This window comes from Nothoprocta perdicaria, unplaced genomic scaffold, assembly GCF_003342845.1.
Source record: "Nothoprocta perdicaria isolate Ctin4 unplaced genomic scaffold, notPer1 scaffold_100, whole genome shotgun sequence".
In the NCBI taxonomy this organism is placed as follows: domain Eukaryota; kingdom Metazoa; phylum Chordata; class Aves; order Tinamiformes; family Tinamidae; genus Nothoprocta; species Nothoprocta perdicaria.
The window spans coordinates 1,662,772-1,685,615 of NW_020454095.1; the positions used below are offsets into that span (position 1 = coordinate 1,662,772).

A 22,844-nucleotide genomic window follows, 5' to 3' on the forward strand; every position below is an offset into this window, starting at 1 on the left:
CACTATCCCTGAAAATATCATCCACTCTTTGAAAAGTATGATCTTTCTTTTCTTCCATAGTGAGTTTTCTTGATTTTAATAATCACATATACCACAAATCTTTTAGGTTCCGGTCTGGTAACTCTCTTATCCCTCTGACTTTACTGTACTGAGTATGTTGCAGCATAACCATGCTCTTGCCAGTCAGCTAAGTCTTTTTTTCCCCCCACAACAAATAAAAAAGAACAAATTCCCATTCCCTAAGGAACATGAGTTCCTGATTAGAAACAAAATTTCTCTTTTACATTCCCCAGGGTCTTCATGATCCTACATGTACACTGTACATGTGCAGAAGCACAATACTGAGCTCTACTGCTTCTCTATCTACTGCCTATCACAGCCAACCAATACGTTGGCTCACTTGCCCTCTCTGTCCTGAAATTGTTCCTCACTATCATTTGCTCTAAATTGCTTCAAACTAACTAACAAACGAACAACCAACAACAACAAAAGGGGGAGAGGGGTCAGAATTTAATGTCATTTCCTGTAAGCCACAGGAAATTTTTGATATCCCACATGCAAGCAACTACTGTAGAGAGGTCAGTTATAGGATCTTTTCTCATTCCTCCTCCCACGACCACCAAAAGCGATTTCTTGCTCCTTGGAATATTCTTTGACATATAATAAATAAATAAATAAACTAAAAACCTAATTAAAAATACCCACTAACCTGAATAACACGAAATTTCATCACAAAATAATCTTACCACTGTCATCATAACTACTGTTTCATTTCGTCATATTCCAATTTATTAGTTTAATTCTTTATTTAGCTGGTGTACTGGCAAACTTAATTTCTGCATGTACCTATAGTTCAGCACAAAATAATTCGCACTTCTACCCTTTCTAACCATCTCTACAATATGTACATTTACTCCCTTAATAAGAAATGAAAGAAAATGCTCCAAATGGAAGCAGTTCTGCTAATACATTACAATAAAATATTATTCTAATGCATTGTTATGCATTTAAAAAATATGATTTTCATATTCACACAGAAAATAACTAGCCAAGATATTTTAACAGACTCCTGTTCGCTTTCATCACATTCCCTTTTAAAGATACACAAATACAAGCATTCTGACTTTCAAAAGTTGCAAGTTGCTTTTGATACCTTGCTTTTTGAAGATCCAGCAAGACACTTCTTCATCTTGAAAGCTCTAAAGAGTCGTTTTTTCTTTCCTTCAGAGTACTAAGAAACCATTATCCGAAATCGTTTTATCTGCTTTCCCACCCACAGCTCAGAACTAAGGCAAGCAAGAACACATACTATAGCTGAAATACTCAGCCCAAGTTGTCTATCCCTACATAGCCTATCATGGTCTCAATGAAAGGTAAGAGAGACAGACAGTTACCAGCCCTCTATTATGACTGTGAATTCAACAGACCTGACCTAAATGTAAAATTAAAGCTAATTGCAGGTATAGGAAGAACTAGTCTAAAAGATCTTTATGGAAAGCTCTGTGTGAAAAGGTATTTATCCTCTAAACTTGATTTTATCTTCTAAAATTTTCTTTAAATGCTAGAAACTGTCAGTGTTATATAAAGCATTTATAAATTAATGCTATTCTGCTCTGAAAAAAAAAAAAAGGGAGATGAAAGTCCTATCCTTCAGCTTTCTTGTTTTCCAGCTATTAAGTCATACTTCAATTTTTCTCTGTATAGTTTTCTTGCATTTTTCCCATTGCTTTACAATATAGGTCATAGGTCTGCTACAAGATATTATGTTACTGAATGAGTCTATTAAACTCTAAGGAACAGTGAATCTGTTCCTCAGTGAATCTGTAATTTATACACATACCCTGGGATGGAGTTAGGCTTGCTCATCGTTTGCTGTCTGATACCATCTCCACTCAATTATGCAATAGGAAACAGAGCATGTGAAGATGGAGACCCAAGTCCATCCATCATTGCTACTTGATGCCACATTACTCAGATGCTAACTTTCTCAGTCCTTTTGATAACAGCCCTTCCTCGTCCGCATAAATAATCCAAAGCAAGCATTTCTTATTGCCCTCTCTGCTGCAAAAGGACACATTACTTTCTTTGCTTGTTTTGCCCAAGCCACATCTTTCTGTCTGAATATTGTTTGCGTGTACCTGCATCTTAAATCCAGCTACCCACTAGGACTGCTAAGCAGTGTATTGGAAGTATGTTCAACATCTCCCCACAGAATTTTCCTAAAATCACTTTTGGCATTTGCACATGCTTCTGCTCATAGAATCTGAGGCTAGAGAACCACAGTATGGTATCAGCTGGGGTTATACCTTAACTCAAGTATTGAGTCTAGCTTTCACATGGGAAAATAGGCAAATAAGGAGGAAAAACTTCTACAACGTTGAAAGAGAGACAAGATTTTAATGCCAGGGAACACTGGCCCTTTGAGAGAGCCTAAGGAGAATTTTCTGAGAGAATTCTATTACAAAATTTAGTTTGGATAGTGTTACAGTGCAAACTAGAAATCTTCTGCACTAAATAATGCCTCCTTCTGAACTCATATACATGGCCTGTTGCCAAAATCCTGTACCTCATGTACTGTGCGTGACAAAGCCTCCCCACAAGTGTCTTCATATGGAGAAAGGAAAAGGTTAGGAGTTGTTTTCATGGAGCTGACACTACAGCTGGATCTGCCAAAAGGCGTGAGGTTTYGATGGGAGACACATCCCTACCTCTAAACGCGCCCACAAGTACTAATGTTATGCTGCCATCCCTGAGCGGGAACAAGAGCCACTGCGATATCCAGACACGCTCCCCCAGGTTCACCTGAGACACTCTGCTAATGGTGAAGCTCCTGGGAGCTTGGCAAGCTCAGAGCCCTCTCACAACCCGTGCCTCGCACGGCAGTATCGCCGGAAGCTTTCAAGGTGATAGGGAGCTAGGTAAATGCCAAGCACTGTCGCATGTAACGTGAGCAAAGGTCAGCGAAAGCACCGTGCTGCTGCTGAAGGCTGCACAATCCCGAGGTTGCAATGTGCTTGCTCCTCTTTCAGCGACGTATAGAAGGGCTAAGACTCGGTGATTAGCATCAGACAGGTGTCTCATCAAATACTGGTTCTGTGGGTTTGTGGCAAACTTGTTACGATCAATGTCAATGCAGTAGATGTTTTATTACAGACAGACTCTCCAACCCTCATAGTAAGGCTAAAAGCAAGTATTTCCCCAGTTTAATTCACCTATCTCAGAAAAAAAAAAAAAAAAAAAAAAGGATAAACTGATATAGCAGATACCATCTCTCTCTCTTTTTTTTTTTTTTAATATATATATGGTCTGATTGCACATTTCTATACTGATGAGATCAAACTACTTCAGCATCAACAACCATCATTGAGTTGTACAGTACATAGGAGCAACACCTGTGCTTTATAATACAAAAGCCTGCTCTATCTCTACCTGTATCTGCTGCCAAAAGAGAACAGAAGAGACTGCAATAGCAAGCTGAATGGAGGTGCTTTTAAGTCTACTCTTTATCAACCATCTCTGTGTTTCCACRGTACAACATTTTTGATATACATCTGCATTTATATTTATACCTTGCTGTTCACTGCCTATTTCACATCCTCAAGAAGTACCACCAGCGGAGATGGAATAAAATAACCTATATTAATTTAAAATTGTATTTGCCAGTTCTGCATTGTTGCAAGTTGTGCTTCCTCCAAAGGCAGCTATATAATTATAGGTACTTGGGTGCATAAAGTGATATGGAGGCTGCTATGGTAATTATTCATTTTAATTGAAAATTGTGTAGGGAAAAACTCTCATGTGCAGCATGCAATTTGCATCTGTTTTCCAAAGAATTTGAACCTGCTCAGGGTGATTTGTGAATTCATATTTTCCAGCAAGATATAATATTCAAAATTCTGTCTGGGGGAGTGGCCAGGGAGGGAATGGGAATAGAAGGAGGACAAAGCTACCTGAGGGGTCTCTGTTAAGATCTATTTAGTCATTTCAAGATTAAGACCATTTATCTGTTTTTGAGAATCAACTCTCTCTTTAATTTTTACTGTCACATAAAGATTTTATGCCTCAAATGGAATAGTTTAACAGTTAAAAATTAAATGGATACACAGCGTCCTTGAAGCTACAAGTTAGAGGAAGAAGAAAAGACACAGTACAAAGAAGGACAACAATGAAATACTACACTGAGAATAATAACTCATCGGTGAGACTATATCCACAAGATAAAGTGTATTTATTTTCATGTTTTACCTAGCATGCGTTAAAATAATAATGATAACAAAGTTCCTTCCAGTTTTAAAACATCTTAGAGAGTCAACATAAGACTTGGAGTGATGCTAATGTTTTAGGTTACTTAGCCATTAAAATACAGCTATAACTTACTTTTCTAAGGTAGGAAAAAAGACACACAGATGCACATTCATATGCTCTTTCAGGACTTTCACACTCAATTTTTTACTAGGAAGAACATGTCAAAATCCTAATGAAGACAGGATTTGGGACTCTCAAGGAGCCTGCACAGCTGTCTGTGCTATTTGATGCTCATTTCCTTGTACTCCAGTAACCTGTCTATCCMAGGAAAATAAGTCACATTTGAGGCAATTTCCAGTACAACTTACCAACTAATAACAGTCAGCAAACTAGGATAAGAGAAAAGTGTGTAGTAATATTTGCCTTAGCAATATACTACTTTTCCTAAAAAAACATGTCCTGCAAATGCAGTTAGGACAGAAATGAAAACCTCTTTGGATTTCTTTTCTCCCATTTGCATCATGATAATGAATTGAATACATACTAGCCCTAAAATTACAATACATAATAAAATTTCTACTTCAAGTAATGAGGATCTGAAAGTCACCACAGACCTGTGGTCTCACATTCACTAAATGCATTGCACTGGCCTTCCCAAAGCAAATACCTATTCCTCTTTTACCGTCGGTATCATTCCAAGATTATACAGGCCAGGTGCCAAAAATATCTCAAGTTAAATACAGTCTTTGTTACATGTGTTTATCTTCATAAATATTCAATTGGTTTGTATGCACGGGGGAGAGGGAAGGGAAGGGAAGGGAAGGAGATGTCCTTACCAGCCGTAAAACCTTCCTGAACTGAGAAAAATTTGTAGTTAACGGCATGCAAGAATTATAGTATTTAAGGAGAACCAGAAGAATAAGGCAATATTAACAGCAAAAGCTGCACTGTATTTGACTCAGTGCCAACTGAGTGCCACTTCCATACTTAGCCAGAATATCTAAATTATAAAAAAGAAGAACAGGATTTCTAAGTTCAACGTCAATGACTGAATCACATTTCAGAAGTAAAATGACATGAATGTCCTTTTTATAGTATATGTCATCCATTTTGAATAAAATGGAGACTAATAGTAATCCCCTTGTCAAAAGGCACAGGACTCAAGAGACAGACATTTCCTCCCATCTGACCAAATGACTGTTTCTGCTCACATACTCCAAATGTTACTTCTGTCAGAAAAGGCCTTTGCAAGAGAGAGAAACCAACTTGCTTATGAAAAAAACAAACATGATGGAGTCTCAACAAGGACGATCTTGTGGAGAAGGTTTTCMCTGCATGGACAATTTGCTCTATTTTTGGTACCTGTTCTGCCACATGCTGACAGTTGTCATCTTCCTCAACTGCTGCTGCAGCAAGGACCCTCTTTTAATGCTTTCTTGACTTCCTTCATTGTGTTACCTGAATCTCTCATAATTATTAAAACATAGGAAAATCCAATAGAATTCTCTCTCCTCTTTTTTCTTTCTTTCTTTTTTTTTTAATATGCTTCAAGCCATAAATGTATTCTGCATGTCATCCTTATGATCACATGGACAGTTACTGAAAGTTGGTAAAGAAATATGATTTTAGATCAGTTTCAAAACTGACAATATCCAGAGTTACATAACTCTAATGGGTATGAACTCTATCGATGGAGACAAGTTTCTGTTTCCTACACAGAACTTAATCCTACTCTGTGGCCTCCTTCTCACTGTCTTGCCTGAATTTTCAGGGGTTGAGAAACAGAGTTTTGACAGTGGCTTTCATGATGCTGAAAGGAGAAGTAAGATGTTAAGGTCAATTTTGACTAACCCTATGAGGTATGTTTGAAGGAAACTTAGTGTGAGGCACCAATCTCAATAAATTAAATTGAATGACTGGACCTACTAGAAAGATGCTTTCTACGGCCAAATTGTAGGTCTGTCTGGGACAAGTGGGGACAAGAGAGGAAATAAGCCGTTTCAGTTGTACACGGCATCATTAATAAGAGTATCACCAAGACATCAGAACTAGTAGATACTCTCCTGTGGTAGCTCAATAATCCAAGTATCAAAAGCATCACTTTGTAAAGGAAATCCCTTCTATCTATCAGTTTAAGAACATAAATATGCAAACATAGAAAAAAAGAATGTAAATCCATTTTGAGAGATACCAGAAAGCTTTCCACGTAGGACTTASGCTGCTCACTCCCCTAGGTATACTCAAGCCTGGAAATGTCACAGGCAGAATGCAAAGCTTTGTCAGTGTAAAAAGATTAAGTATCTCTGCTTGAAGGACCTAACTTTTTTCTTTATTATGTTAGACATTTTCTTGTATAACAGATGCACAGTAATCCCTCTATAAACTAATCCTCAAGTGTTCCTCATAGTCTCTAGGACAGAGCTAAAAGTTCAATAAAGACTGTGGTCCCCTCAGTTTACACACTTCAACTCCTCACATTTCCTGGGGGGAATATAGATTGCTTTTAAGTACTTCCTATGCTGTACACCATCAAATTCTGTTCCTTCAATTCATTATATTAAAAAGTAGTACAAATGTTAATTATGCTTTTAAAAGTAGAGATTTAAGGTATACAACAAATAAAGCTCATAGCAAAATGGTTGCATAGATAAWATTAATGTATTTGCAGTCCTCTTGTGTGCTTCTTGACATCCTTTAAAATGTCACGTATTTTACAGAAGGTATAGAAGATATTTTACATGCATGTCCTCTAAGAGATGGGTTCTCCCTGCTTTTGGAGTTATTATTTACCCACTCCACATCACTAAATACTAGAGATAAAATAAAGGACTCCATATGAGAAAGTCTACAGGATTAGACTTTGGGCACAAAAGTTTGCGCCTTATAAACCTCTCATATTCAGCCCTACATTCACAAGGTACTTAAGATTTCAGAGAAATTACAAGTCGAATGATTACACACTACAGGAAATTAGATAAAAGAAAAAGGAACCACTTCAATACCAAAAGGAGATTTAATTCAACTAAAAAAAAATTCAAAAAAAAAAATGATTGCAGCTTCTGAAGTTATAAAATGGCAAGTTTTACACTCTACTTCCATTCAAGTGCATAGACCACAAAGCATTTACTTCATGAAATTCAATCCTGCAAGGTGTCGCAAAATCTTTGTAATCATCCAGCAAAGCATTAGGAAAGCACTTAATTTTAAGCAGAGGAGCAACTGCATTTCTTAAATTAAGTCCCACAGTATGTAGGACCTTTCAGAATAAGGATCAATTAAGTATGAAATACTGTTCAACTGTACCATGGAAAGCAACATCAAAGTCTTTGCATTTCTGACGCAAGGTGGAGACTTTGTTCCTCAGAACTTTATTTTTCATTTCTTTATGGACTCTAAAGTTATCTTTAAGTTAACATTATGTTATGTAAAATAAAATAATTTTCTTTTTCACTTCAGATGAAGACATACATCGTAGAGATATATCCTACTGCACTGACAATGCCTTTTTAAAAAAGTACTGGCTTTTTTTTTTGGTATTTATRTAGAAAGAAGTAATTTTGATTTGACTGTTGCAATAACTGCTTTTATCATAGCAACTACATACTACACTGCCAATGAAACAAAACTCCAGTACACCTGAAGCAAAATATAAATATACACCTACATATACAGAGCAATTAAAGCAAGTTTATGGACTATTCTTTCCCTTATCAACCTCTCATCATCCACAAATACTCTCCTGAGATATTTTGCAATATTTTCCAAAATGCCTTGTAATAAGAATTTCAAATATTATTGTTTTGCCTAAGTATAAATAAAAATGTAAATATACAGTTTTACTATGAGGAAAACACTTCAGTGAGTGACCTGCCAATTAGAGATCATTTAATAATTATAGTTATGAACACTTATTTCTGGCAAATATTGTCATGTTAAAATATTAAGTGGAAATGGAAATAGTTTTTCTTTTTCCGAAAAATGATGCAGAACCACGAATTCAGGAAGCAACTTACCTTTCTTGTCATCAAAGTACAACGTCTGTTGAGCTGGATTTGACCACTGGAGGGAGGTGTTATCATTTTGATCGACCCTGCAGGTCAAATTAGCTGTTCCTCCTTCCACAACGGTGACATTCTGTGTAAGTGGAAACTGTCCTTGGCTGCCTAAGGAGGGAAGGGAGGGGAGGCAGGGAGAGGGGAAGAGAGAGAGCAGAAAAAAGGGAGTTAGCATTTAAGCTGGAGCACTGAATTTTTTGTAGCAACTCCCCATACATAACAGTCTGAATTCAATGTCTTTGGTCCAAGGAAATAGTATAATAAATTGAAAAAAATATATATTAGCAATAAAGATCATATCAGAGAAACTGCCAGCTTAATTTAAGAGCTAAGGTTATTATTATTATTATTTTAAGTCATATTAATTACCTTTAAGGCTATATTCCACGATCCGTATTTGCTCAGACATACATACAAACCCAAGCATCCAGAATATGCCACTACACAAGGCTCACATGCTACACACATACAAAGACATCTCTGGAGAGATAATATAATTAAATGGCTATTTAAAGCATCACTAAAAAAACAGCATTAAAATCCACACAGGATTTTTTTTTTTTTTTTCAGTCAGCGGTTGAGGGTAGTCTCGACTCGCTGTTTCTTTTTATGGTTTTTAAAGAAGTCTAGGGATGCCGCATTTCCCGTGAGCTCTGGAACGTTGTTGGAGAGTAAATGTACTGTGAATTTAATGTTGGGCACATGAGCTGCCGAGTGGCTGGAGCCAGATCTCCCATGAAAACGGAAACGATGATGTAGGGGATCCCACAGCATCGTGGCTCGCACTAAGCGCATGCTGAAAAGTCACAGAGAAAATTCCCAAAGCCTCTGCACCGGGTAGGAACTRGACCATGCAGTTCTGGAACTGCGAGCACTTCGACTGCGGTGCTGGGACTGACGGGTAGTTTTGTGTATGGTGGCAGTATCGCGAGCCCTGTCGAACGGTACAACATGTCCTGGAAAGACCAACACGACAAGGGCGCCTAGAAACAGGCAGGGTTTGGTTTTTCACTTGGGTAAGGAAAAGTTCCTCAGTGACAAGCAAGGAACAGCATTACTTGGGAGATATGTTTAATGTATTCACACACACAATGTAAAAGTAGTAACTTGGCCACCTTTTAAATTAAATAATCCTTCTTTGTCYAACTCCTTTTGTACAGGAGTTAACACCTAAGGTCCCATTAATCCCTTAAGCCACTCAACATTAGGTAGAGCTGCAAGAGCGCACATCCAAGACTGACACGCAAGTGGGATGCATCAAAACTCAAAAATCTCTCTACCAWTCTACAGCAGTGAAACTGTTCATAAAAATGTTATATAAGTACACAAAAGAAAGAAGAACATACAAATATAAAATATCCACTATTTATACCAATAGGAATTCCCATATAAAGAAGTAAAACCCTAGAGAATCATCTCACTTTAGTGGCTCTCACAAGAGCTGTTCCCAGTAAAATTAAAATCTGGAAAGATTTATTTATTTATTTATTTGGTGAGACGTAATAAAATTTAAATCTATTATTTACCATATATGTTTCCGGATGACCAAAGCAGCGAATTAACAAGGAACCTAATGACTAAGCTATTATTTTACTTGCTGATGTTGCCAAACACGGAATTCTAGCCAGGCTTTGGTAGCTGTCCGTTACACTCTACACAGAATGATTTTGAATGCCTTAACACGCAATATGAGCATCTATGTTACAAAAATCACTATTGCTTTGGTAATTTGGCACACTTTACAAAGACTCCATATAAATATATACAGACATAAAAAAGATTTGACTCCTTTTAACATCGTGAAGTAAACAGCAAATTATCAGCACTGCTAAAGGAAGGCTACATCTACTATGAAATTACATTAAATCTTTATAAAAAGCAAACACATTTCTTGATGTGGATTTCTAAAATGAAAGGATTTTCATAGAAATGCTACATCTGCATAGCTAGTATTGGAAAATAGAGAGCTGTATCATTTCTGTATAAATATTAGCTTTTAGTAGATATCAAGTGATCAAAATTTGCTATATATTGACATTTACTGTAAAAGAATGTACTCTAAATAATAAATAAAGAATATTGAAATACTATGGCTAATTTAAAAGATACAAACAATAAATGCCAAAGTTTCATGACATCCTCTGTATCTGACACTTCATTAATCAAACCCAGCTTCTTGAAAACCACATGTTGAGAAATACTTCATGAGTGAAAAATCATAAACAAGGGTGGAAAAAGAAAGCAGAAAAGATTTGTCATTTCCTTCCATTTCTCCTCTTTCAATTCCAGTGTGTCAAGGAACCTCAAGGTATTGCATAAATTGCTTATCGCTTAAACTAGGATTTTAAAAATCCAGAATAAAACGCACACAGTCTATTATTACTTCCACTAAATTACAGGCATCTTAGCAAAGAAATAACCTTCTGAAGAATGAGCTCTGAGTAAGGGGTTATATGGGCTAAAATATTTTTTGCATACAAAAAGCTACTTCATATCATTAACCAGAACCTAGTTCCAGAGAAGAGTACCACAAAATCTCACACTTACATGAAAGAGTAGCTATGAAAGATAGTTTAATAAAGGACTGCTGTGCAAAGATGAGTCAGAACCCTATTAACATGATTTGAAAACTCTCCCTAGAATTACCCTTTCTTCTGTTTTTGAYATTGTAGAGTCATTATTATGGACAGTCTCGGAGTGCATGCTGTCGACCATTTGCTACTAATGATCATGTCACAGACTTACTCAACCAGCATAACCGATAGTAGGTAAACTTTGCAGATGAAACATTCAAATGGAAATTGCATGTACCATGATTAGAAGCCACGAGAACTCTCTTTCCCCTTAGGGATGGCTGATGTCTTAATAGTATGTATCGAACTAGTAAACATATATAGTGAGCTAACATATAATAAAGTGAAACATATAAGAGAAACCAAAGCATTCATCCTATCCCTTGCCACTACAKAAGCTGTGTGGATATGGAGCAGAAACACACAGCTTCACAGGAAACTTTGTCTGGAAAATGAGGTACAGAGAAAGCAAATCCATTTAAGCCAGAAATGAGCCCAAAGTGGAAGGAACCATGTGGAAGAGGGAGGAATGGACAGAGCAGGAGTAAAAGAAGGGATACTGCACTTCTCTGAATAATTAAGTCCAAATTGTTAGCAAATGATGGGAAAGCTGAGACACAGAAACATGCATGAGATTCAATTTTACTTATGTGCCTATCTTGGATTACTGAAGTAGCAAGTGAGGGGCTGGAGGGAAAGGTTGTAGAAGCAAACACTTCTAGTGCTGGCATGACTTACTATCACCACAAAAAGCTTTCACCCTCCCAGCACTGAGTATGCCAGTGCTGATCTATGYGAGTAGCCCCACGAAAACAAGACGGGTTGGTGATGAGCCTCAYGAACGGGACAAGACCTAAGACACTGCCAGGCTACAGCCAGGGTATGCAGACTGAATCGGACTGATACTTTAAAAGAAACACATTTTTCATCATCATTACAACACCCAGAGGCTACCACTGTGGTTCTCTGGTATGAACTCCCTTTAATACAGTTCTTAAAYTTTCTTGTCTTAATTACTTCCTTAAGTCTGGGAGAAGAGATTGAACAAGACCATGTCTTTAAAAAGAAAGCTTTCTACCTTGACTTAAAAAAGTCTACTAATGGAAAACTTACTGTCACCTTTATAACTCAAGTCAGTGAACAACTGTCATCATTGTTTAAAAAAGAAAATCATGCTTTATTTTCAGCCTGAATTTGTCTCACTGCAGCACCTAGCATCTATTAGTTCCTGTTAAGTCCTTTTTTTCCTACTCTGAAGAGCCCTCTATTATCAAATTTTTATTTCTTTTGTAGGTACTTAGAGACTGTGATCATATCACCCATTAACCTTCTCTTTGATAAGCTAAATAAATTGAGCTCCTAAGTCTTTCTGCAGAAAGCATGTTTTTCTAATCCTTTAATTAGTCTGTGGCTCTTCTCTGTGCCCTCTTCAATTTGTCATCTTTTTACTCAAGTGTGAATCCCAGACCTGGAAGCTCCACTGTAGCAGCCACACAAGCACGAAATACAAAAGTGGTATCACTTCTCGACCAGCACTTCATGTTCTTGTTTATATATCTAAATGAGTCCTCTAAATGCTACCACGCTACCAAGCTACTCTGCCTACCATAATATGGGTATTTTCTTCACAGCTACCGCTCCAACAGGAAGCTCTGCTCTCTTCCTATGACCTCCTTTGGGAGGTCTCTCTGTCTGTCCTCATGTTTGACCTCACCGAAACACTCACAGAGATGTGTGAGCTCAGTGACTGTGCTTGTCGTTATTTCATGTATCACAGTTTTTGTGGCATGTGCAAGCTTCACTGGCGACAATTTGGTTGTCTAGGGTGTTTCTATAAACAAATCTCCCAAAACACAAGAATAGCACAGAAAACACCTTTTCTTTCCAAGGCAGAAAACACACAGAACTATGACTGTTCGGTGAGGCTGATTTCTTATTTATCATCATAAGTTCACGGCCACTTACAGTCAGGTTCTAATCTGTTTAATGTTTGTCAGGCTGGCTTCAAATGAGTTTTGTTATTAATCAAGATGGTAGCCCATTTTAAATTAAGGGCCTTAAAGGAATGGAAACACTCAAGATTACTGTTACCTTCTTCTGATATACCTATAATTAAAGAGATCATGAAAATATACACTTCAAAGAAACTCAGAGCATGATGCAATTCTCTGTTCCTGTTGAATATTCAGTTTTCAAATAAAGTTTATATTTCCCTTCATGTTGCTGTTGGAAGTGAGACATAACCTCATGGAACTAACACAAATCTCAGATTTCAAAATCGATTCCTAAATCTACCATTGATTTGTCACACGGCCCCGGGCAATCCAGTCGATCGATGCCTTGCTATCCAATTTGTACAAAAGAAATATTGATGCTATTCAACTTATAAAAAGATTTGGATTAACTAGAGTACAAAACACTGTTTTTATTTTTATATATGTTTTCCCTTTTTCTTATCTTATTCAGCACATGTTGCTGATGATATGGGAGAAAAYCACACACTAGCATATAGGTTTGAAATAATGATAAAATTAACTTTATAATGCTTCTATATGARTTTGGAGATGAAAATTTATACTATTTTCTTTGATAAATTGTTCAAGCAATACAAAATTTGTGGTTTGGGCATACATACTGTTAAACAACACTTCTGTATTCGTTGATCTACAAATGATTTCAGACCATTTCTATTCCCTCATCAAAACATATCTCCTCTTTAGGGAGAAGACCTTAGTAAGAAAACTAATTCAAAAAAAATGTATTTTTGTTTGTGGAATTTCCTTTCTAATTTGATGGGTAAATTTGGGACATACTCAGGAGAATTTCTACAAATGCGATGATGAATTCAAAATTTTAGGATTGATCCCAGTTCTACCTAAATCTCCTTAAATTCTAAAGTGGACTCAGCAATGTCACAGATACAGCTGCCTTACCAGATTTTTTATTTTTTTTATCATCTTTATTTTGTTGAAAAACAAAAGCAGCGATGGCAGTAACAAAACTACATCCCATCAACAGTAAGCAACACTGAGTTACACTCTTCTTCACACCAGCAAACCTCCTATGGTCAATATGCACCAGAAAGAAATGAATGAACAACACAGCACGTGACTTTGTTATAATTAATTATAAAGTCAAACTGCAACAACCACTTGAAAACCTCCAAGCTTCCCACACTGCTCATCAGTGCATCAAGCATTAGCCCGTGGCATCCCCCTCTCAGTCAGCACCGCGGTAGCTGAACAAACTGTGCTCTTTCCTGTGCTCTTTTATTTGCCTGCCACCACATGCCTCTGCCTTCCCAAAACAGCCTAGCAGCCCTTTTCCTCCTTGCACATGTGCGGTGAGAATGCCCTACTGCACACCCAAGGAGATCTTATCAGTGCAGTTTACAGGGGCATTATAATTCCTTCTTTCTTTCTTATGGGGTGGGGGGTGGGGGGAAGGGGAGGGTGGGAATSAAGTAAGGAAAAAAAGAAATATGGGAATTTCATAGTTGTGCTTGCAAGACATCGAGACCCATTTTAGAAAATGCATGAGAAGGAAAACTACTGTATAGGACTGTGTGGTGAGGAGGGGACAGAAGGCTCGTGAAGGCCAGGACTGCTCAGCCTTTTTTTATTTGATGCCAACATCCACACTCATTCTGAGGGCTTTAGAGAAGGAAAGAGCACGTGATGCAGATGAGCAGCTCAGAATTCAGGAGTTAATCCGAATTACTGATGAGATAGAAGGTGGTAGGGTAAGCTGGACAATAAGATATAAACTGGGCTGCAGGAAGGGAATGAAACTGAGGCCTTTTTGCATAATTTTTACTCTGGCTTGAATAAACAGAAACACTTTCCCTCCCCTAAAATGCTAATTAGCAAATATTAAAGGGACATTTTATTTTTATAAGCAGGTAGAAAACTCAGACGTTCCTAGACTACAAGCATCCTGCTGGACACAACTTTTTAGATAAATTCAGAGAAAAGTACTAGCAGATTTCAATTAACTGAGGTGGCTGACAGATAGGATCAAGATAATGATCCTATCAAGATAATGTGACTTTGTATTATCCCTGTTCTACAGTGATGTCTTCTAAAGTTTGCTTGCTTTCTTTACGAGAAGTGGCTACTCAAAAACCCTTCTGCTCTCCAATGGCACAGCAGGTCAGGCACATCCATCCATTAAGGAATATACTGTTACGGTATTATTTTACTGCTCAGAGTATACTAGCAAAAAAATGCAGGTTCTGATGCACTGAAAACCAATTCCTCTATATCAAGTGAGAAAGTCGGAAGGTTTGCTGTCAAGCATCAATGTCTTACAAAGGTAAATTTTAATAAGCAATTAAGTTATTGCAGAGAGAAGAAGGCATCTCAGTATCATGATCGTCATGCTCTATCCTAGTATTATTTCAGTTATCTTGCCTAGATGGAACTATAATTAACTGTATTTTATCACATAGATGTTTTATGATGCTTTGAGGCAGACCAATACAGTTTTCCAGGAGAAATGACAGGTTTATTTCTCATTAGCAACAAGCTGTTTTCAGTCAAGAAAGGCATTTTTTATCCACCCACAAATCATAGCTCAACTTCTTTTTATAGATTTTAAAACTGATTTTATCACAGTATGTGACAAGATCATGGGTGGCAGAGTAATTATCATTATTTGGTCTAGTTTGGAAGCTTCTGCTTTGTGAATTCATCTCATGTTTGTATTTTTTTTTTTATTTTTTGTACTTTTTGCAGTAAAATGAAAGTTCTCTGGCGAGGTCAATGCTACAAGCTTCAGCCTATTCAATTTATGAGACTAATTATAAATGTAACTTTGTAGCAGCAAACACTAAAAAAAGAAAAAAAATACTCTTTTCACTTTGGCTTCTGCAGAGATTCATTTCTCTCAGAGAAAAGTTATATAAAAAGTTAGGAACTTCCATTGTACCAATACAGCTTTACCTACTAATGTTATTGCTTATTACATTATTGTTATGTTTCCAGAATGGCCTGGAAAAGAATGAGTTAGCAATTTTTTGGCACATTGGCTTTTACCTTGTGCCATGAGCCTGGCTGCCCAACACTCCTATGAGATAAATGATTTTTATAACTACATTTGAAGCAGGTAAATAGAGCCTCTAGTTTAATTTGTCCTTGCATAAGAAGCCTATAGCAGAGATTACATAAGAAAATCATTTATCCTTTCCATACTTGCATAGAATCACAAAAGCCACGGGCTTTTAATTTGACCTCCTTTGAGTACGACGGCAGTCAAATGCAGGGCTCATAAAACTGTGACAAACAAAACTGCAAGAAACATAAAACTGTGAGTGGAAATAAAAATGAATAAATAAATAAAATAAAGTCCCGAGGAAATTACTACTACAACCAGTCAGAATTTTTGTATTGATTTCAATAGGACCAGACTCCAACAGAGAAAAATACAGAGTAAATTTGTGTGGGGAGGGAAGTAACTTACTCTTTCAAGTAATGTCCTTCAATTGTTAGGAGAATACATTAACTTTGACCTCCTGTCCTAACAAAGAAACTCAAACATTAGAAATAAAGAACCATCACGATGAAACATCTCATTATGTTGAGTCAGTTTCCCAGCTTTCTSTCTTAATTTATATGAAATAATGCAAACCTATCTCAAAGGACAAAAAGTGCTATTAGTTTTTCTTTATCTAATTTAGAGGAAATTATATTGTAAAATGAATTCCAGAAAATTTCTTAAAACAGATACTAACATGTACTGCCACAATTGTGCATTTCTTCATTAGAATTAATCTTCCTCTACTGTTTTCTATATGGAGACTGCATTAGAAGATGAGTGTCTTAGAAATTTTGAAAAACTAACTATAAAAGTAGTTGTTGGCTCTATTATTTTATTTCCTTTTTAAACGTAGTCTGCTAAACCTAGTGTGGTAAATATTAATTGCAGATCAAAGAATATAGCTTAACTCATGTTACTTAATGAGTTGTTTTGCTTTATTTCAGAAGAGAATTAGACAAAACAGTCTGTGTGCCAAATTACCCATTTAGCACACACAGAAAATTTTGTCTGAATGTAGTCTGATACCTGGAAATTAAAGTCTTTGACTGGGTCAAATGGCCTTTCCTAATGTGCTGTCTTCAATGACAATAATTTCATCCCACAACTGGATAACAGGTATATTATAGAGTTAATCCCCATAGAGAATGGCATGTTGTTTGCTCACATACTACTTGCTGCTGCAYTGTATACAAAAGAAACAAAACTAAACAAAGCAAGTGTGTGTTCTCCTAACCATTATGTGCTCCAACAACAAAACCACTTGCAGAGAAAATTAGAGTTAATGAGAACATTGCAGAAACTTACTATAAAAAGACAGAGTTTTAGGAAAGTGAGAAGAAACAAAACTGCTATTATGCCCTAAATTTGGCATTACAGCTTAAGTTGTTTAAGACATAACTAATAGGTTTCAAAGYGCAAGAACATACAGGTATTGCAGATCATTTTGACTACAGAATTTAAGATACACAGCAATTACAGAAATAGAGGAAAATGTATTGCATATTTTACTTGCTACCTTTCAGGTATATGTTTTCTACAACAAAAAGAAATAATTCATCGTTTAATTGATTCAGACTAGAGCTTTCAGTGAAAAGAGATTGAAGACAAAAATTTGAGAAAACAATATATTTAAGTACATTAGGATATAGAGGAAAAAATAAAAGTGAGACAACAGAATAAAAGGCATACCCAAACAGTGCCACTTCCTGGGAATCTAGCATAAATGACCATGTATTTTTCTTTTACTCTTTTCAGACTATGGCTGTAGTATTTTATTTTAAGATAAAAAATTGCAATAAGGATGAGTATCTMGTGATATTTATTTTCTTATTTATTTTGAAAAAGGAAAGAGGGATGCTCATCCAACATTTTAAATACTCTATGCAAATACAAACTCAAAACACTTTACAAGAATTTAAATCTTTTCACTGCTATCATAAGCAATTGCTGAACTTTCAGCTCCTCATAAGAGCAAAAATGGTTTAGAGCTTAGTGTCCTTTCTCACTTCAAAGTGTTATGCTCAATTCTTGGTGCCTCCACAAACTGTTAAGCGCTTTAGGGAATTAGGCATTTTCATTTCTTTGAGGGTCTGGGCCTCAGTGTTTCTTCATTTCATAGGTAAGATGAGAGTAATGGCATTTTTGTACTTCATATCAGTGTTCCGGAGATAAAAAATGCATAAAAATTTACATAGAATACAGATAGTCATAAATATACAAAGCTATTATCAGAAGAAAAATTCACACAAACCCTACCAAATCCTTCACTTACCAACATATTTAGAACAAAAATGCACTTTCTTCTTCCTAAAATATAAGCATTTCACCATACTAATTTCTGCAATTAATACAATGAAAACCTAATGGAGATCTCCAGTACAAGCCTGGCTAGAATTTCTATTGGTTTAAATCTGTAACAGGCATTATTTATTTATATCAAATATATCCTTTGGCACTTCTACTAACAAGAAGTTCTTCTTTAATGATAATTAACCTGTTACATTCTTCTTCTCTGAGCAGCAAAATAAATGAAGTTCAGGACACATCATTTTTAAAAAGGAAAGAAATGTAAATGCATGGCTTATATTTTTAAGAATTGGCCAACAACCACTTCAGGSTGGGATTTTCTTTACTTGCACAAGGAGCTAGCACAAATATATGATGTAGCAAGAAAAGAATAGTGCTCTGAGATCTCCAGGAAATGCAGAAGATATAGGAGTTTTCAGGAAAGGGAGAGAATATCAACACAGAGTAGGATAATTATGCTATTTGTAMAGTCATTAATATAAAAATATAGATTAGAAATCTAATGTATAAAATATATTTCCAATAAAAATAGGCACCAAACTCAAATGACATTAGCTCAATTCCTACCTTACCCAATTCAGGCCTTCCAAAAAGAAAGAAAGAAAGAAAGAAAAAAAAAATCAACAAACACTCAAAACAGAAAAATAGAGGCCAGTCAGTCTGTAAAACTTGTCTTTCCTACATCACTTTCTTATTTTAGTTTAACAACAGCAGTGGTTGATATGGTGACTTCTCGAGAGCACTATCGCAGTTTGGTGACTTGGGGGCTGTGTAAAATTTACCAYGCTGCAACATGCAAGCTGTAGGCAACATACTGCCTAAACAGGTTTTTCTGTCTCTTCATTAGTTACTTGTTTATAATGAATACTCAGTGGAAACTATGAAAATACACTACTTTGGATACTCATTTCTTGAATTATGTAAATGATTCACAGAAAAAAGAGAGTCAAAAAACCCCAATAACTGGCACTTTAAAATAAAATGTCCAACTTTAGTTATATGTGCATATTTTTAATTACATGAGGCTATAAAGGCCTTCCTTATGAAAGATCCCTATTTAAATATGCCACTGTCACAATACTGCTAGAAGGCAAGCTTCATGGGAGGAGACCATCCATCCCCTTTTGGAATGACTCGTTGCATCTTATCTGGCCAGCAGTGACCCACATATTGTCATATTGTGCATAATCTTGTGTCATCCCCAACCGTTCATTTATGTGTTTCAAAGAAGTATGATGTAACATCCCTCTTCATATGACTTGAACATTACCTTATCAGAAGGAATCAGTACTTAATTTCACCCTAAATTGGTAACTTCATTACAAAAAACCTCCATTTTTGGCACATGAGAACTGCTTGCCACTTTACCAGACCCTTTTACACTGAAACACTAGAGGTATTAGACAGTGATGAAGTGGCAGGAAAGCTAGAACTTCTCCTTACTCCATTTCAGAATGAAAAGTCTCCAAGTGTCTTATTTGGAAGAACAGTTATGGGGAAATGACTATGAAAAAGTTTACTCAAAAGGTTATAGAAGAAAATTTTGTGAYGCCAAAATCACTCTGACATGCAGCAGAACAGGGAAGCCAACTAAACCTACAGATCAAGGAAGACTTATTTCAATATTGTCATTAAAAATAAAAGCATGAGATTACACATGCTTTATAATTTTACATTGAGAGCTCTTTATGTATCACATCCAGCAACTCTAATGCAATGAACAAAACATGACAGTTTAAAATATACTTAAAAACACTGCACAACGTGCAACAAATCACACATTAACAGCTCCTTAGAACAGTTCTAAGCCCGACTGMAGCAAGATGCAATCTACAGCGCTCAGTCTTCACTCACCCTGTCTCCATCTGGTAGCTCACTGCAAGCCCTAATGCTTGGCGCTGCGTTGGCCTGACCCAGCAGTTTACCCTCTAGAAGTCCACTGCGCTTGAGCACGTGCAAACAAGCGAGTGGAAAATGAGCACAGCTGTGCTGAGCGCTCCAGGCTGCCGCAGCCAAGGCTCTGCTTTGGGAAAGTGCACACAGAATGAGTGGTGCGTGTGCAAGATTCTCCTTCACCCTTCTCTGCCGTCAAAACATCCAGGAAACGGAGATAAGCATCCAAAGACTGGCACRGGTTATCTGAAGGTAAAGTGAACCCTGTCTAGGTTTTAAAGTGCACAGCCCTAAAGAAAGCTCCCTTTAAAAAGAAAGTGTGAAACCAGGAATAACTTAAAATGAGATCAGTGTGGGTCTGTAGATACGTTTTCCATATTCTAGAAACAAATATTTCAAGTCTCAATAAAATWCAAAGAGGAAAAGGTGCTTGGATCAATCCTCAAAGTTTATGGCACCACCCTGGTAACCCTTTTTCAGGCACATTCCGTTCAGAAGCAGTTTCACAAGCAAGGAAGGTGGAGAAGAACATGAAATGGGCAACTATATCTCTGCAACTCTTATAAATAGGGGAGTTTGGTCGTTCTAGACAAAGGAATTACTGGAAAGACAGCACAGACATCCAAGAACAACCAGCAACCTCCAGAACACTCAGAAAGCCGATCATCATACGCTCACACTGAACACTTTGCAAAGCAAGACTTTAAGGCATTGAAATGTCTTGAATGTTGAAATAAAATGAATGTTGGTTGATTTTCAAGCCCAATAGATTTCTATCTCACCTTGCAAAAAGACCAGTTGAAAGGCAAACAGTTTGGCAAAACAACAGTCACAAGAGGACAAATCCCTCACTGGCCAGAGATGTGAGCCAGTAAGTGTTGGGAAAAATGTCAGTCAGGTGCCTCAGCTCTTCAGGATTAGTGGAAAGCTTCAACCCCTCTAGGATAATACAGCTTTTCTTCTGCCTTCCTTTTTTATAGAAAGGGGAGATAGCTAAGGTGCAATATCATTTTGTAGAAATTGCTTTTTCTGAATGCAATAGTGGCGAACTATTGAGAACTAAAAAGATTTATATCCCTAACAGCTTCAATGTGGAGCATGGGATGAATACGAGCTAATGTACCACAAACAGCAGATGAATCATTTGCATGGACTTTCAAAATTTTCTCTTTAATCCTAAATATTTCAGCTTGCCTGTGAATTGACAAGCTGTGTGTAGTACTAAGCATTAACAGCTGTTCACTGCTTGATCAAACTATCCACCGGATGTTTGTCCACAGTCATTGCAGAGGGATTCTACTGCTAAACTCATGTTATTCAAGTTTCCTTATAGCTTCACAGTTCCCAGCTATCTTGACAGAAGACATTTAGTCTATGCAAATAGTACATATATTGATAAAAGTACTGGTTAAAGAAGATTGAAACTATTGAGAATTTAGATGTGATTTAGCAAATTGTTTAGGCTAAAGAAAGAGTGAGGGTGGATTAAATACATCAGGAATACTAAATTTTTTCCAAAGCATTTTTGTTAGGAAAAATCAAATATTTACATTTTGTAAATGGTATATTCTATTGAAAGAGTCTTATTCAACTAAAGGGAGGGAGGGAGGGAGGGAGGGAGGGAGGGAAGGAAGGAAGGAAGGAAGGAAGGAAGGAAGGAAGGAAGGAAGGAAGGAAGGAAATCTCTTTNGGAAGGAAGGAAGGAAGGAAGGAAGGAAGGAAGGAAGGAAGGAAGGAAGGAAGGAAATCTCTTTTTTTCCCTCATTTTGCCATGATTCCCCTCATCCTTTCTATGCTCCCATCTCTGAACATTTCAAATACTCCATAAAATACAGCTTTTACGGTTTATTATATTTGTTTGTTTTTCAACTACTGAGTCATTATGCTAAAAGCATTTTTGCATCTAGAATCTTTCCAGAATCCCCCTTCTCTCTCTATCCTATTAATAGGTAATAGARTTTCATGTCCAGCATGCAATGACCGATCCAGCAAGGGCATTATTTTTATCTGTTTATCTGTCTTTGCTCTTCAATCWCTCTGTGTACTTGAGCAGAGCATTATCAAGGTTTAAAAATCTGCCATTTTCACCATCTTCTGAAATTTTATCCAAGCAAGATGTTAAAAGACTGCACAAGATGTAACTATACAAGTAARTTCCAAATTAAGTTGTAGCTTAAAAATGTAATCTCCAAAAGGATTCAGGAATCTGACAGAGATTCCCTAGACTGCAATGTCACTGAACTGTTGAGCTTTTTATACATATACACTGACAAAGCTCACTTAAAGCTTTAAACTTTCTGTGCTTATAAAATAGATGGACCTTTTCATCAAATAAAACAACTGAGCAATAGTATAAATGGAAAGCACCCTAGGTTTGCCTTACCACYTGTTCCCACACAGTAAATATTATTCCTGTTAAAATACACAAGCAAGAATATATCATATATGTGTTTGTATACACATACACAAACAAACTGAAAGGAAGAGAAAACTAAGAAAACAGTGCTATACCAATGAATGAAAAACACTTACTTTTTCTCTTTCCTGTTTTCCACTTTAGACTTCACATTGTTTATCTGGATTAGCCTAAAACAGCATGTWTTAAACACTGATCCTGATGATCTTACACTCCCTACTTCAGGAACAAATCTGAACAGGAATCTGTCATTTCACTGGTACAAAAAATAAACCCTTGTTAGGCAGACCTCAGCCCTTTCATCATTCTTTTCAGTTT

General features: G+C 36.6%; 1 protein-coding gene across 3 annotated transcripts in view; it reads right to left on the bottom strand.

Annotated features, from left to right (window-relative positions):
- CADM2 (cell adhesion molecule 2) overlaps positions 1-22,844 on the bottom strand; it is a 603,314-nt gene that overhangs the window by 162,676 nt on the left and 417,794 nt on the right. For all 3 annotated transcript variants that reach the window (XM_026040423.1, XM_026040427.1, XM_026040436.1), the window contains one exon: positions 8,259-8,408. In XM_026040423.1, coding sequence (XP_025896208.1) covers positions 8,259-8,408 — 150 coding nt within the window. The remainder of the gene's footprint in view (positions 1-8,258; positions 8,409-22,844) is intronic.